At 42.0% G+C, this 13,702-nt stretch overlaps 1 protein-coding gene across 1 annotated transcript in view; it reads right to left on the bottom strand.

The window, feature by feature from the left end:
• Positions 1-6,951: 6,951 nt before the first annotated feature.
• The window catches only part of DNAJB6 (DnaJ heat shock protein family (Hsp40) member B6), a 72,675-nt gene continuing 65,924 nt past the window's right edge, over positions 6,952-13,702 (bottom strand). The window contains exon 10 of the mRNA XM_062506481.1: positions 6,952-7,360. Coding sequence (XP_062362465.1) covers positions 7,308-7,360 — 53 coding nt within the window. The 3' untranslated portion in view covers positions 6,952-7,307. The remainder of the gene's footprint in view (positions 7,361-13,702) is intronic.

Raw genomic sequence — 13,702 nt, 5'->3', positions numbered from 1 at the left:
TCCAAACAGATTGACTTGGAGAGGGAAGAGGAAGAAGGGAGGAAAATAATGTGTTGTCCCCCCACATGCTGCTTTCTGTCTTAATTTGCTACCTCTTGCAATATGGGTGAGAAATGGCATCCTGATCCAGATAAATTTCCTATCAGTCCCCGGAATCAAAGAGTGCATTAAATAACAGACCTCACATCCTTGATTTTAAAACTATATTACAAGAGTTTCTCTGTATTACATAAAATGTATTTCTACTACCGAGTCTAAATACTGGTTTCAGGCTAGAAAATTTAGCATGTTAGGGTAGAACAAGAGAAATATGCTGCATTTTCCTATTTTTGACTATTATATTACCTTTTTTGTTATTAAAATAGCAAAAAAGGAAGAATTTGTCAACTGTTAGCTGTTGTATATCTTGGATTTTTTTCCATTTTAATCTTGTAAATTTTTGACAGGAAATGAAAAAAGCTCTACAGGGATTTTTTGAAGAAGAAAAGTCTATTCAATAGTAATGTAAAATGCAAATTAAATATTTGTTCGGTGTTTAGTCATTCCTCAGAGACTAAAAGAAATTCTTCATCATGACCTCTATACTGACCTTCACATCAAATTAGAAAGTTATAGTATTTATGTGGAACCATATACACTGTCCCTATTGTAAAAAAGAAATTAATATTTTACAGCAATTGCAGTTTGTTTCAGGGATCATTTTCTAAGATCTCTGGTTGCTGAAGACTACAATTTACCTTTTTACAATTTCATTTAATGATCTGACATTTGAGACACTTCCTAATTAATTCTGTCGCTGCCTAAGCCAGCTGTGATAAATATAACCTGTGCATACAGGATTACATTGTCGCTTCTAGAAAATACATCCAGTGAGAAAAGGTGAAGTTTTCATGATGAGACTTTTGTGTCATCCATGCTAGAAATGATGAAACTCTGGAGCAGCCACTGCACTGAGGAGCTGGTGTGAAAGGCTGCACAAAGGATGAGAGCGGAGACTGCTTAGTGCTTAACATTTTTCATGGTTTGAATTGGTTTTTAACACACAGAACAAAACTCTGTTTCAGAGTATGGCATTTGTAGGATGTTTCATTATCAATAGTTCCAGAACGGAGGTCAGTGGCTTGGCTGTGGTCAGCATGAGGCAATCCAGCAGGAACGTGGGGTGTGTAATCCCCTTGGAAAAGCAGAGGGAATGTCCCAAGCATGGCCAGAGTGTGAGCTGCAGCTCATGGCTGGGTCAGCTGGGGGATACTGTGCTTAAAGAAATCAAGCTACAAAAATGGTCTTTGCAAGCCAGGAATGGGGTCATTTTTAAAATGGTTTTGCAAGCAGCAGCTGTGACAACTGATGACACAAGATGGAGTGACCACTGGGCCACCAGGCTGAGCAGATTCTTTGTTCTCTGTACAGTTTGTCATGGACCTGGCTTATCAATCAGAAAATAACACAATTTTAAAATCTTGTCAGATTTTTAAATCTGACAAACGCTCATGGATACTGCCCAAAAATTGTGCACTGCACGTTCAAACTTCAGCCTTATAGCTTTGCTTCCAAGTATATATTTCAAGGGTTTTTTTCTCTTTTTGATCAGTGAATTAAAGCAGGGATGTGAAAGGGAAATTTTTCATGCCACAGAAGTTGGGGTTTTTCCATTAAAGAGCAAAAATATGTAGAATAAGATTATAACAGATCTTGAACTGTTCATTATTTGTAATATAACAGATCCTGCTGTGGAAGAAATAGTAATTTCAACAACTGGAATAAGTCTAATACTTCCAAATTTCTGTTTCTATGGTGACTTTAATAAATATTCTTTTCAAGATAAATTTAGGTACTCAGCAACATAAATGCTTCCTGCCTTCTGTTTCAGACAAAAATAGAATCATATTTGCACAGAGATTTGTTTTAGACACATTTGGCATATTTTCCCCAGATTGCCACTTTCTTGGTGCCTATTATTTTTTTCTGGAAAAGTAGCAGAAAGCCATCAGTACTACTTCATATAGATTAGAGAAACTGTGATTGCAATAGCAGGAGTAGACTGGTGTGGAAAAGGGGAAATTCTGCAGCTTCCAGGGACCCAGAATGAGATAATTTCATTTTTGCTGTGGCTATCACTCACAAAGCCCTCAGCTGCAGGAGCAGCCTGGCCTTCAGAGATTATTTGTTTGTCTAAATGTGTCTGGTGCTGCAGATTCGAGCTGTGGCTGTTCCCCACTCAGTCTTGGATTCTTTTCTTGTGTCAGCACAGGTGCCCTGAAAGCAGGGCTTTGCAAGAGCAGGAATTCCAACAGTTTCCACATTGTTAAAGTTGTGAGCTTTCACACTGGTCTAAAGTCACATAAACATTTTTCCTTTCTTTTCCTCCTGTGTCTACAGAAACAATAATTTTATGTCATGTTAGTTCTTCGATTTTAAACCAGAAGTAATCTGCAACCAGAATAACAACCTTGTTTGGGGTCTTCCATCCTAGAGGGAGCAGGAGGGACGAGGCTGGCAGTGCTGGAGCAGGTTGCAGGGTTTGGTTTTGTAGTGGAGGTTTCCCTCCAGTGGCTTCTCCAAAAAGTGCAGGGTTGAAGAAGCAGCTGGGGTTTTATGCTGAAATAAGGCTGACTGAAATAAGGTGCTTTCACATCTCCCAAAGTTAACCCCATGCTCTGTTACTCTAGAAAAAAAGCTGATGAATGAGGCAAACTGATGTTTATATTCACGGGTCCTAAGGGAGTTCACAATATCCAATTAACAGGAAATTTAGGTCTATCCTTCTGTTGACTGAAAAAGTTATTACCCTCCTTAATTTATCCTGATGGTTACTTTGGCTTTCTTTAATAACGAACTCCTGGATGTAGTTCATACCCCAAGGAGCTTATAACCAAAAATAAAAAATAAACAGGAAATAAACCATGAACAACTACATTTATTCTGTATAATGAAATATGCGTATAATGTACTGTGTCAAAGGTGGGTGGTTTTTTCTTAAACCTTATGGCAAAGTATAATTAAAATAAGAGCTCTGAGGGCAGGTAACGATGTCATTTTGTGGCTCTTTGCAAGATGTCTCTCCCAAGCCCTAGGGCCTATGGAAGAAAGTATACAGGGTCTTGCTGGAAAAGTGAACCAGGAATGATTGTACCCTGGCAGGGAGAAGTGCCTTGACAGGCACTGGAAGCTGAGGCAGAAGGTTGGGAGCTGGCCAGGATGTGCCCAGAGAGCAAAGGCAAGAGGCTGATGTTCAATATCTGAGAAGAAGGTGTCAGTGTGGAAAAAGAAAGGTGAGAGGGAATCCAGGCTGGAGAATGACCTTTTGTAATCTGTGGGTAAGATTGAATTTCTCAAGGGTAATGCAAAGAAACCAGCAAGGATCCAAGTGTGAAAATGGAGTGCCTGGAGGAGTTTACTTGTGGGCATTGCTGGGAAGGGTTGGCTGCTAGAGAAGACAGAAATGAAGAAGCATTGAGATTTCAGTAATCACAGCTCAGCCAAATCCCAGCTCATACAATGGCTGGGCTGGGAGCCTGAGTGACAGGCAGAACAGCCTTACCACCTGCCATGGTTAGGAAAGGATGTGGAAAGGAGGGAACATTGTGAGGAAAGATTAAAACTGAACAAAAACCCACTGACCAATCACAAAGATGTGCCAGAGTTTTAGTCTGGACAGCAAAGGTAGGCTCCAGATCCTGCTTAGGACACAGAATCCGAGGGATCTGCCAGGGTGGCTGTGTGTAGGGCCATGTTACAGTCGCTGTCAGTGGGAACCCTGGAGCCCAGAGAGGGAATCATGTGGCCAAAGGCAGGTCAGAACTTCAGGATGATCTCCAATATTCCTGTGGGTCAATGGATTACCCCGATCAGAGCTCCACTGTCTGCTGTAGGTGCTTAGGCAATAGCTCCAAGGACACAGCTACCTATGGGTGCTTTCCACTCAAAGAACTCAGTAATCCAGATGTTGTCAGCATTGAGAGGATACTGGGATCAAAACCAGTGGTGCCCCAGAGAGGACTGGAAAGAGAGCTGATAAAGGAGCAAATGGACATAAAACAAGAGAATCAGTAAGGGACAATGTTTAGTTCCAAAATTCTATTTTAGAATTTTAGCCTGAGTGAGAAGGTTTTGAGTCTTTGGTGAATTTCTTTGAAAGGCAGCTTTTGTTTGCTTGCTTGCTTTTTTTATCTATTTATTAGATTTAAAACAGACACTTTAAGCTAGAGACACTGTTTTCACATCACAGCATTACCCATCACTGGCCAGGTGAGAGAAATTTTGACCACAGTTTAGCAAAGCACACTGCATGCAGCTTGAAGACTGGTCCCTCTGAAAGCCAGGAAACAATTCACACATTTGAATGCACCTAAAGACTTAACTTGGTTTTAATCATAATCACAGAAAATTACTCATTTAAATACTACTAGGGATTGTAAGTCTCTTCCCTACGCTCACTGACTTTTACAGCACTTGATTTTTTAGCATTTAACATTAAAATATAGGTGTTATGATTTTCATTTTTGGATGTGCTTTTACTTTGCTCTAGAGCTGCTTAATTCTCTGCCATATCTGGAATGACATTTGCCATGGATGTCAGCCAGTAAGTTTGTGAAAGTTTTTTTGGTTCCCTGGAAACCTTCCCTAACATCCCACCCTGCCCAGAGTTTAGACAATGACACATCTCAGTGTTACATACTTCCCATGCCTCAGTTCTGAAGGGATTTTTCCCCTTTGCATATGAAGAAGAGCTGACATAGCCTAGATCAGCTTTTGAGACATTCTTGGAATAGTCAGGATGCTCTGTGTTTAAGAGAAATATTTATTTTACAGTTCACAGCCAAGGGCAGCTGGCCTGGCTCAGAACCCATTGATTCCATTGGGAATTGGCTGTGGCTGATAGAAGCTGCTCCCTGCCTGCCAACAGATCCACAGCCAACCAAAAGTGTAAACCTGAGAACTGGAGGAATTGTGCCACCAATTAAGAAGAAAAATACAAGTTTATACAGATTATACAAAGAGAACAGTGCTTGGCCTGCAGTTTTAGGAGGATTTACCTTTGCTCAAGACTTAGAAAGTTTAGAGAGCCACTGAATACAGATCTGGGCCCTAGTCTAGTGCATCCTGGGGACAGAAGAAGAGACACATATCAGTAGCATCGAGTACCAGACTCCAACCTGAGACCCATGCAAGGGATAAGCAGCCCCTGTGGCAACACTTCCAGAGGATGAGCACTCAGAATGAAAGGATTTAAAATCAGAATACAAGTTGATGTACTTCAGGGAAAAAAAAAATAACCAGCCCACAGTATAATGACTGATCTATAATAATATTCTTCAGGTTTTCTCCATACAGTCAAGTCCTCCTGCATTTCCTCTGACTGTCAGAGAGATTTCCAGCAGAATTTCTGATTCCAAGCAGATTTCCCAATTTCTATGCTTTTTGCTCTGTCTCCTGTTTGCAGAGCATCTGTTTCTTCCAAAATAAGCAGGACTTATTCCTGTTGGTGCTTTCCCTTTTACACATAAAATAACCTGGGTAGAACAATAACAACCAGATGTGATATATGATGTATCATGATCTATAACAGCAACTTCTCTCTCCAGCCCAGGAGGGTTATTTCATTCATCAGGTGTAACGAGTGTTCAAGCAGTTTCTGACACATACTGCTTCACACAATCTAAATGCAGCTATGTCATTATATCAGATAAATCTTCCTAAGCAAGAATCCATGCTATCACACACACACACACACAAAATTGGTATCTGTGCTACTCCAAGGACTCATGTTTTGCCAAATGAATTCAATTGGGATTTAGGTTAATGGTTTTGAATATAATTATTCTACACTAACAGTGAATTTAGGGCTTTCTAGTATCAGTTCTGCTCCTGTGCTGGGTCAGTAGGAAGGTTCTGAGGCTGTACAAAGAGCAACTAGCTCCCATGAGAACCCTGGCAGACAGACTTTGGGGGTGTCCTGCTAACAGCGTGATTTTATTCCAAGTTTGTTAAATCTGTTAACTGTATTTAGTGATAAAACCTACACAGGTTAGAAGTAAAGAGAAGAGACAACATGAGACTTGAATTAATATTGTGCATTCCAGGCAAGGATCAAGGTCAAAGAGCATTTTGATAGTGAAATCAGCAGCCATCATTTCCATGTGCCTATTTCTTGTCCCCAGCCATACATGATGCTGAAAGAGCAACGTATACATCACGAGCAGACTGATGAAAGGTTCTGGCAATGCTCCAAAAGTAGGCTATAATGAGCAGATGACAGTTGGGAACTGGCAAAGTTCTGGTTTCCTTCTAAGATTTTAAAATATGAATGGGTTTTCCAGGAAGCAAGGGAATTGCCAGTAAAATATTTCCCTGGCATCAAAATTATTAATCTGAAATAATTCAAGGATGACAGTACTGGTCTTCAAAATCCTGGTTAGAAGCATTTTTAAAACAGGAAAACCAGGAGGGGTAGGGATTAGAATCACATTACTAACAATATGGAACAATACACATATGTTTATTTTGAAAGATTATCATTAGTGCCAGTCATAATAAAGTGCCTGGAGCTAAACATGTAAACTTGTAAAGACATGGAATCCATTGTAATCACATATTGAGCAATGAGCAATGGATTCTTTGGTACAGTTTGCCTTGATACAGCCCTAGCTAGACCAATAGCATCCTTGAAAATTATTTGACAACATAATATTCATATACTGAAGCAATTGTTTTTAGAACTCTTGAGGTTTAAAAGAAGTGATGTAAATTCAAACGTGATTGATAGCTTCAGAATAAATTCTTATTTGAACTTGGATGATTTAGATTTATAAGCAGAACTTGAGTGCTCCAATACCTAAAGAAAGCACTGTTGCAAGTCAAAAACCTTAAGGAATGGCATCAAGATAAGATAAACTGACCTCACAAGGTGTTATAGGGAAGGGGGGCTAAAAACATCATTTCCATATGAAACTCACATGTGGAGAGGACTCCACTGATTCCAGATGTTAAGATCAAGCTTTCCCACATTTATGAAATCCTGGAATTGCTGTCTGAGATATGCCCAGTTACTCTTCTCCCTGCAGCTGCAGAGCCTTGTGGGCAGCAGGCAATGCTGTTGAAGCCTTCAGGCAGCTGAGGAAGGTGAACTTGCAGCTACTCCACCCCAGCAGGTCTCTGAATGCAGAACATGTAGGGGTGTTGAAGGAAATCTCCAAGGAGAACCTGGTGAGGCCCCAGGCTTAGGACACTGTCAGATTCAGCCAAGAAGGGTTGGTGGCTGAAGGCTAGGCAAGTAGGCTTCAAGCTCCGGCTTTGGAATTGCTTTTTTATCTCTTTTCTGCCCTGCCCGTAGGAAGGAGATAACAGGTTTTTTCTCCAGCTGTTGATTAAAAAAAAAAAAAAAAAAAAAAAAAAAAAAAAAAAAAGAGAGAGAGAGAGAGAGAGAAAGGGAGACAGTTATATAAAGCTAGACAGACAGTGACACATTACCTCAACAGCACTAGAATCTGAGGCTGAAAAAGGGAGAGAAAATTGTGTTTGTCCTGGAATTAATAACTTTTAGAAGATCAAGTTGAAAGCCCAGTAGACTACAAATTAAAACTCTATCTGTTCTCTCTTTCGGGGAAAACTGGTTAAAGATACAAAGCAGATAGTGGGAGCAAGACTGAGCCCCAGAGGGACAGTGAGGGACCAGAACACAGGTCTGAAGATGGACAGGTGAAGGTGCTCAGTTCTGCAGCCCTGGCACATTTACTATCAAATTACAGCAAAATCCATACAACAAGAAAGACAAGGGACACACCAACTTCTCTGTGTCCCTGGAAGCTGCCACCAGCCCAGCTGGAGAAGCTGCAGAACTGAAGAAGAGAGGGCTAGGGCTTGGCTGAGCCCAAAGGAGATGGTCCCTGGTAGAACCTTGTAAAGAAGGAGAGGGCCAGAGCAAGGAGAGGGCTTGTGCCAGCGCACGGCAGGACTCCACAGCAGCGGTGTAACCCATGCCCTCCCCTCAGTGCTTGGACTCAGGCACACATGAGCAAAGGCACAGTCTGAAACTTGAGGGCTTACTGAAATAGTGTTGAGTTTCAGTAAGGAGCAATTTCTTGCCCGTTTTGTCCCGGTAAATGCAGTGATGCTGTCTGTGGGGCGGGGAGGTGCAGGGGGGCAAGTGTGGGGCTCCTGCACGGAGCAAACGAGCTCGGACCGTGTTCTCCTGGCACAGCCGTGCTGGAGGGGGCTGCTCGGGCCATGCCTGCTATTTTTGGAAGCCTGAGCAGATTTAAATAGCTGAACACTGATGTGCCTGGGATCAGTAGCCTAGGTGAGAGAGGATAAGGAGGGAAGGATTTGTGGCTGCCTCCAGCTCTCCTGCAGCAGGCAGCATCCAGGATCCTTCATCACCTGTGTGTGATGTCCTTCTCATGGCCAGGCCAGATCACTCTCATGTTCAGCAGTGTGGGACATGGATCCTCAGAGATTTACCCAAAGCTGTAAGTGTTTCACATTGCCTTTGATCGCTGCGCAAAGCAAAGCGCTTTTGAAATGGCTAAAGTTGATGGACCTGGAAGGATGGACCACAGGCAGTGGTCCTGCTGGAAAGACATCACTTTAGGGGTAATATTGTGTATATTTTTTCTTCCAATCTTTGCCGCAGCTGAAAATTTTTTAAAAAATCCAAACCCAAAACTCCACCACTTTCTGTTTAAGTTGCTGTAAAAATCCAGTCCCTGGGTGCTTTGATAGAAGATAGCCTAATCCTCTTCTTGCTTGAGTAGTCTCTCCAATTTCTGCTGTAGAGCTGACAAGTCCTTTGGGGTTTATGGTGAGGGATTTTTTTAGTCCTTTTTTTTTCCTTCTTTTGCTCTACTGATTTTACCTCAAGGGAAATCACGGAGGTTATTTTATTTTTTTTTTAACAAACAATAGCTTCTTATTTATTTAGCTATGATATCTAATTCCATTAAAGATAGCTGCTTTGAGGGTCTTTTTAAACATTCCTCCTTTTGGTCTGGATTCTTGAGATTTTACAGCATCTTTTTACCACTCTAGTTGGCTTGGATAGTTAGAGTTCCATTACATTTGTCTAATAAGCGGGAAAATGTATTTAAACCCTTCAGAAAGATGAGTCCCAGGGTCTGTTCCACTCCAGTGGGACTCACATCCTGAGTGCTGTGGCAGAGCTGAGGGAGAGCCAGAAGACAGCTGGGTACTTTGCCCGTGCACTAACCCATGCTCCCAAAATGTGTGTGCCTACAAAAGGGCAGGTCACAAATACAGAAGATAAATAACTGAAGGAGTTTAATAACTTTTTCGGTAATGGATGTGCTGATATTTTCCTAAAAATCAAGATTGTGTCTTCCTGTAGCACTGCTCCATGTCACATCCTGGAGTGGTGGACATCACAGCACAGGAACAGCTGGACAAAGAGTTACAGGCTGAAGTATGCCAAAGGGCAGGAATGTGCTGCTCCTCCAAATACCATTTCAGCTGTTCAGTTTTGTTTTCTCTTGACAAACAAGGGATGAATTAATTACATTATATTGCAAATAGCTGTGGTTGGAAGTGAAATAGAGCCCCTTATCTCTGGGAAAGCCCTCGGATGTGACTGTGGTTGTACAAATACTTGCACTGCAAATACAATTACTCACAATGAGAGGGGATGCAAGGAGAGCCACAGGCAGAGGGTGGAGCAGGGCACTAAGCAGACCTCACCCATCTCCCTCTCTGGTATGTCTAGATTTCAGGGACAGGGAGAAATGTGCTGTCTCATTGTTGGCTCTAAGGAGAAATACCTTGTAGGGTTTACTTTCATCCTTGTAAGCTGAAACAAGGCTCTTTATTCTGTATTATTCCACATTGTTTCCTTGTCTATTTGCCTTGTGAAGCAGCAGTTTTGGTTTCCTTGCCTGAAAAATTAATTAGCTAAATGCACTGAATGAAGTGCAAGAGATACACAGGGGGAGCAGAGAGGCTGACTGGTAAGCACTTTAAGACTGGCTCAAGAAATCAGGAGCAGAGTCAGGAACTGCATGAAAATCCTCTGAGTCCCAGTCTCTTAACCCTGATCCCCACCTTGTCAAGGACAGAGTTCTCTTCGTAATGTAGCCATGCATCACACATCAAGCCACTTCCTGCCTTACTTGAGCAAATTTGCAGCTTTGATTTTCATGTCTGTAAGGGCAAATTCCTCCAGAAAAAAAAAAAATATTATTCCAGAATAATATGTTCAGCAACACAAAATGCTCAGGAACTGCAGAAAAGATTCTAAAGAAATAAATACTGTTTTTTTACAAAGCTGATAAATCAAGCTAATATGTTGGGAATTCAGCTGTATCAAAAACAAGGTTGAGGTAGTAGCTTACAAAGCAGAAAGCACTTGGCTGAAGCCAAAAAGCTCTTTCAGTATTGGTTTCCATTTGACAAGAGTCAGGAGCACAGCAACCTCTTCCCAGGGGGAAGGCAGACCTCTGCTTTATTTATGAAGTCAGGAATCTGACTGGAGTACGTTAAGCTTTGTGGAGCAAAGCTCCTTATAGGCTCATAAATGGTGTCAGGGTTTGGGGCTTTACTGTGTGTGTTGGAGTTCACATCACAGCAAAGTGCTCCACGTTTGGAGCGACACAAATCAGTTGGTGAAGGCTGCTTTAGGGTAAAGTGCCTGGATGGGATTTCTTCCCCACTGCACTTGGAAGGATGCATCAAGATTTAATTCAATGAATTTCAGCATATATTTGTGCAAAAAGCACAGCAGCTGCCAGGGCTAAATTAAGGAACGGTTAACTCCATTCAGAAAACCTCCACAAGGTTTAATTTAAATAGGAAGACCTTTTGGGGATCTTTCATGGAGGACACATCCTGATAATGCCATCAAATTATGACTGAATTCTGAGGCAGCAACATGGTCCTTCTGTTACTTGTTACTGTTTTCTGAATAAAATATCCTTTAAAAGTGAAATTCAGGGTAATGATGCACATAACGATACTTTATGTTACATGCATGAAGCCTTAAATAATTCCAGAATCTGTGTTGGTTTAATGAATGTTTAACACCTCTCTAAGTTCACATGTCATTATTCCAGTAAAGGAATATTTGTCACTATAAATGCAGTGCTAAATCACACAGTGCTGGGTCCTGCACCAGGTGAACACACAAGTATACACACAAATTCATCCCCTCCAAAACCGGGCAGCAATGTGGGAAAAGCTGCACCTGCAGGAAATGCGTCCATGTGACAGAAATCCCAGACAGAAGGCAAGGGTCTGATATAAAAAGCATGGTATTTATTTTAAATTAATCTTCAAAGTGTAAGAATACAGCTGTGTCCTGGGGCTCTAATTTCAGATAAGGAAACAAAACTGTGCACTCCCTTTGACAGCTCTCTATCTCTTATCCAGCTCTTGCAAGTGGAAGAAATAAAATACACCAAAATCCCCTTAACAACAGTGTAATTATATTTATCAAAGTCTGTGCAATTATAGCTACCCTGGAAACTGTATTTATGCCATTTCCCCTACTAAAACCCATTCCTTGTAGCTAACTCAGGACAAATCCTGTGTTTAGTCCTGGCCAGAGGTGCTCCTACCTGTGCAAAGACCCTGCAGCCAGACAGGCAGTTGTTTAAAAGAAGCTGCTATTTGAGGAACTGAGTAAACTGAAGTAACTTCTGTATGGGATGGTGCTTAAAAGAGATAAGTATTCCAGTTGTGGATGGGTGTTTCTTTATAAAATACACTCTGTGCTTGCCGTGAGATCATAACTTCAATGCAGGCATCATTAAGTAAAATTATATGGCCCCATGTAATGTAGCAGATCAGATTTTGATAATATTCTCCTCTTGACCATGAAACAAAGAAGTTCCACTGAGGAATCCCAAATCAGACTTAGATCACTCCAGTGCTTGGCACTGCCTGAACATAAACTCAGAGGTCTGAAAAATAAAGGCTCTGCCCAAGGATATTCAGAAAACTGCTGATTCCATTGCTTTAAGATTGATAAAGGCAATTCCAGTTTGCTTCAGGTTCCTAGCTGCTAGGACAGTATCCATTTTCTTGGCCTAATAAAAGTAGGTAAAAACATCCCAAAAGATGCTTAAGGTCCATATACATGTGGATGTGTATGCTTGAATATTTATTTCTGTGAAGAAAGAAACAACTTTAAGTTATTCACTTCAGCTTGAGCAGAAATTGGCCCCAAAGCAGAGTAAGCAGGAAGGAGCAGTAAAACTGATCCAAAATACAACTTTACCTGACAGAAAATTGACTTTTTAAAATTAATGGTCCAACTCTTCCTGACTGATGTACCTGTTTCCTCTGGGAACGTTCATCTTTGTCGAAATACTTTAATGAAAATATCTTGATTAACTGTTTTTCTGAGCAGCTCAGTTCTGTATAGGGAAATAATTTGGTCCCTGTGCCATTGGTCCTTTGTGCAGCAGTAATAGATGTATGTCAGTGTTTAGCCTTTCCTGTGCAAATGTGCAGATGCACTTCTTTGGATGTGGAGCTTTCTTACCAGTAATTTTGCAAAAAAAAAAAAAAAAAAAAAAAATTGTGGCCCCTTATGCAGTGCACTGTGGAACAGAAGTTGTTGACTGATTTATTGATTCCTATAAGGTGAAAATTTCCACGCTGCAGGGAGGGTTTCTGTAAGAAGATGCTGGGAGCTTCCCCTGTGTCCAGCAGAGCCAGTGCCAGACAGTTCCAGGATGGATGTGCCACTGGCCAAGGCTGGGCCAGTTGGGAATGATAGGAATGCCTCTGGGATAACATGTTTTAGAAAAGGGAAGTTACTGGGCAGGTGTAATCCGCAGACACCAAGGACAGAAGGAGGGGCAGGAGTTGCTCCAGGCACCAGAGCTGAGGTTCCCCTGCAGCCTGTGATGAAACCATGGTAAGGCAGCTGTGCCCCTGCAGCCCGTGGGCATTCATGGGGTGCAGGGGTCTAGGAGGAGACCCCTGCCTGAAAAGAAGGCTGTGAACCTGTGGAAAGCTGTGCTGGAGCAGGCTCCTGACAGGGGTCCTGACAGGGACCTGCAGACCTGTGCAGGGAGGAGTCCCTCTGGAGCTACCTACCATCCCTGGTGGGATTTGTGACCTTGTGGGGGACCCACACTGGTGCAGGCTGTGCCTGAAGGACTGACCCCATGGAAGACTGACCCCAGAGCTGGAGCAGCTTGTGGAAAACTCTCCCTTGGGAGAGACCCCACAACTGGAGCAGGGAAGGAAGGACCTCTGTCCCTGAGCAGCAGCAGAAACAATGGGGATGAAGTGACTGTAGCCCCCATTCCCCATCTCCTGAGAGCTCCCAGGAAGAAGGAGCAGGGCTGGGGGAACATTAAGGGAGGGAGGGGGGCAGTTGTTTTTAAAATTTGTTTTACTTCTTATTATCCTGCTCTGATTCTAATAGACAAATTCAATTAACATCCTCAAGTCAAGCCTGTTTTGCCTGGCTGTTAATCTGTGAGTGATCTCTTTCTGTCCTTATCTGAATTCAAGAACCCTTCCTTATATTTTCTCTCTCCTGTCCAGTTGTGGAGGGAATTGACAGAGTGGCTTTGGTGGGTGTCTGGCATCCAGCCAGGGTCAACCCACCACACCATGGCTATTTTTAATTTAGAAAATATCCAAAGGGAGTTTCTTAGTTCATTTGCCCAATGAAAGGTTAAAAAAAATGTTCCCAAATAGGTGAGACCATTATTTATTTGTCCTTCAAGAAGCACAAGAC

Source organism: Cinclus cinclus, chromosome 1 (genome assembly GCF_963662255.1).
Source record: "Cinclus cinclus chromosome 1, bCinCin1.1, whole genome shotgun sequence".
Taxonomy (NCBI): Eukaryota; Metazoa; Chordata; class Aves; order Passeriformes; family Cinclidae; genus Cinclus; species Cinclus cinclus.
The sequence above is the reverse complement of the archived record's forward strand: the minus strand, read 5'-3'. Positions and strand labels throughout refer to the sequence as shown.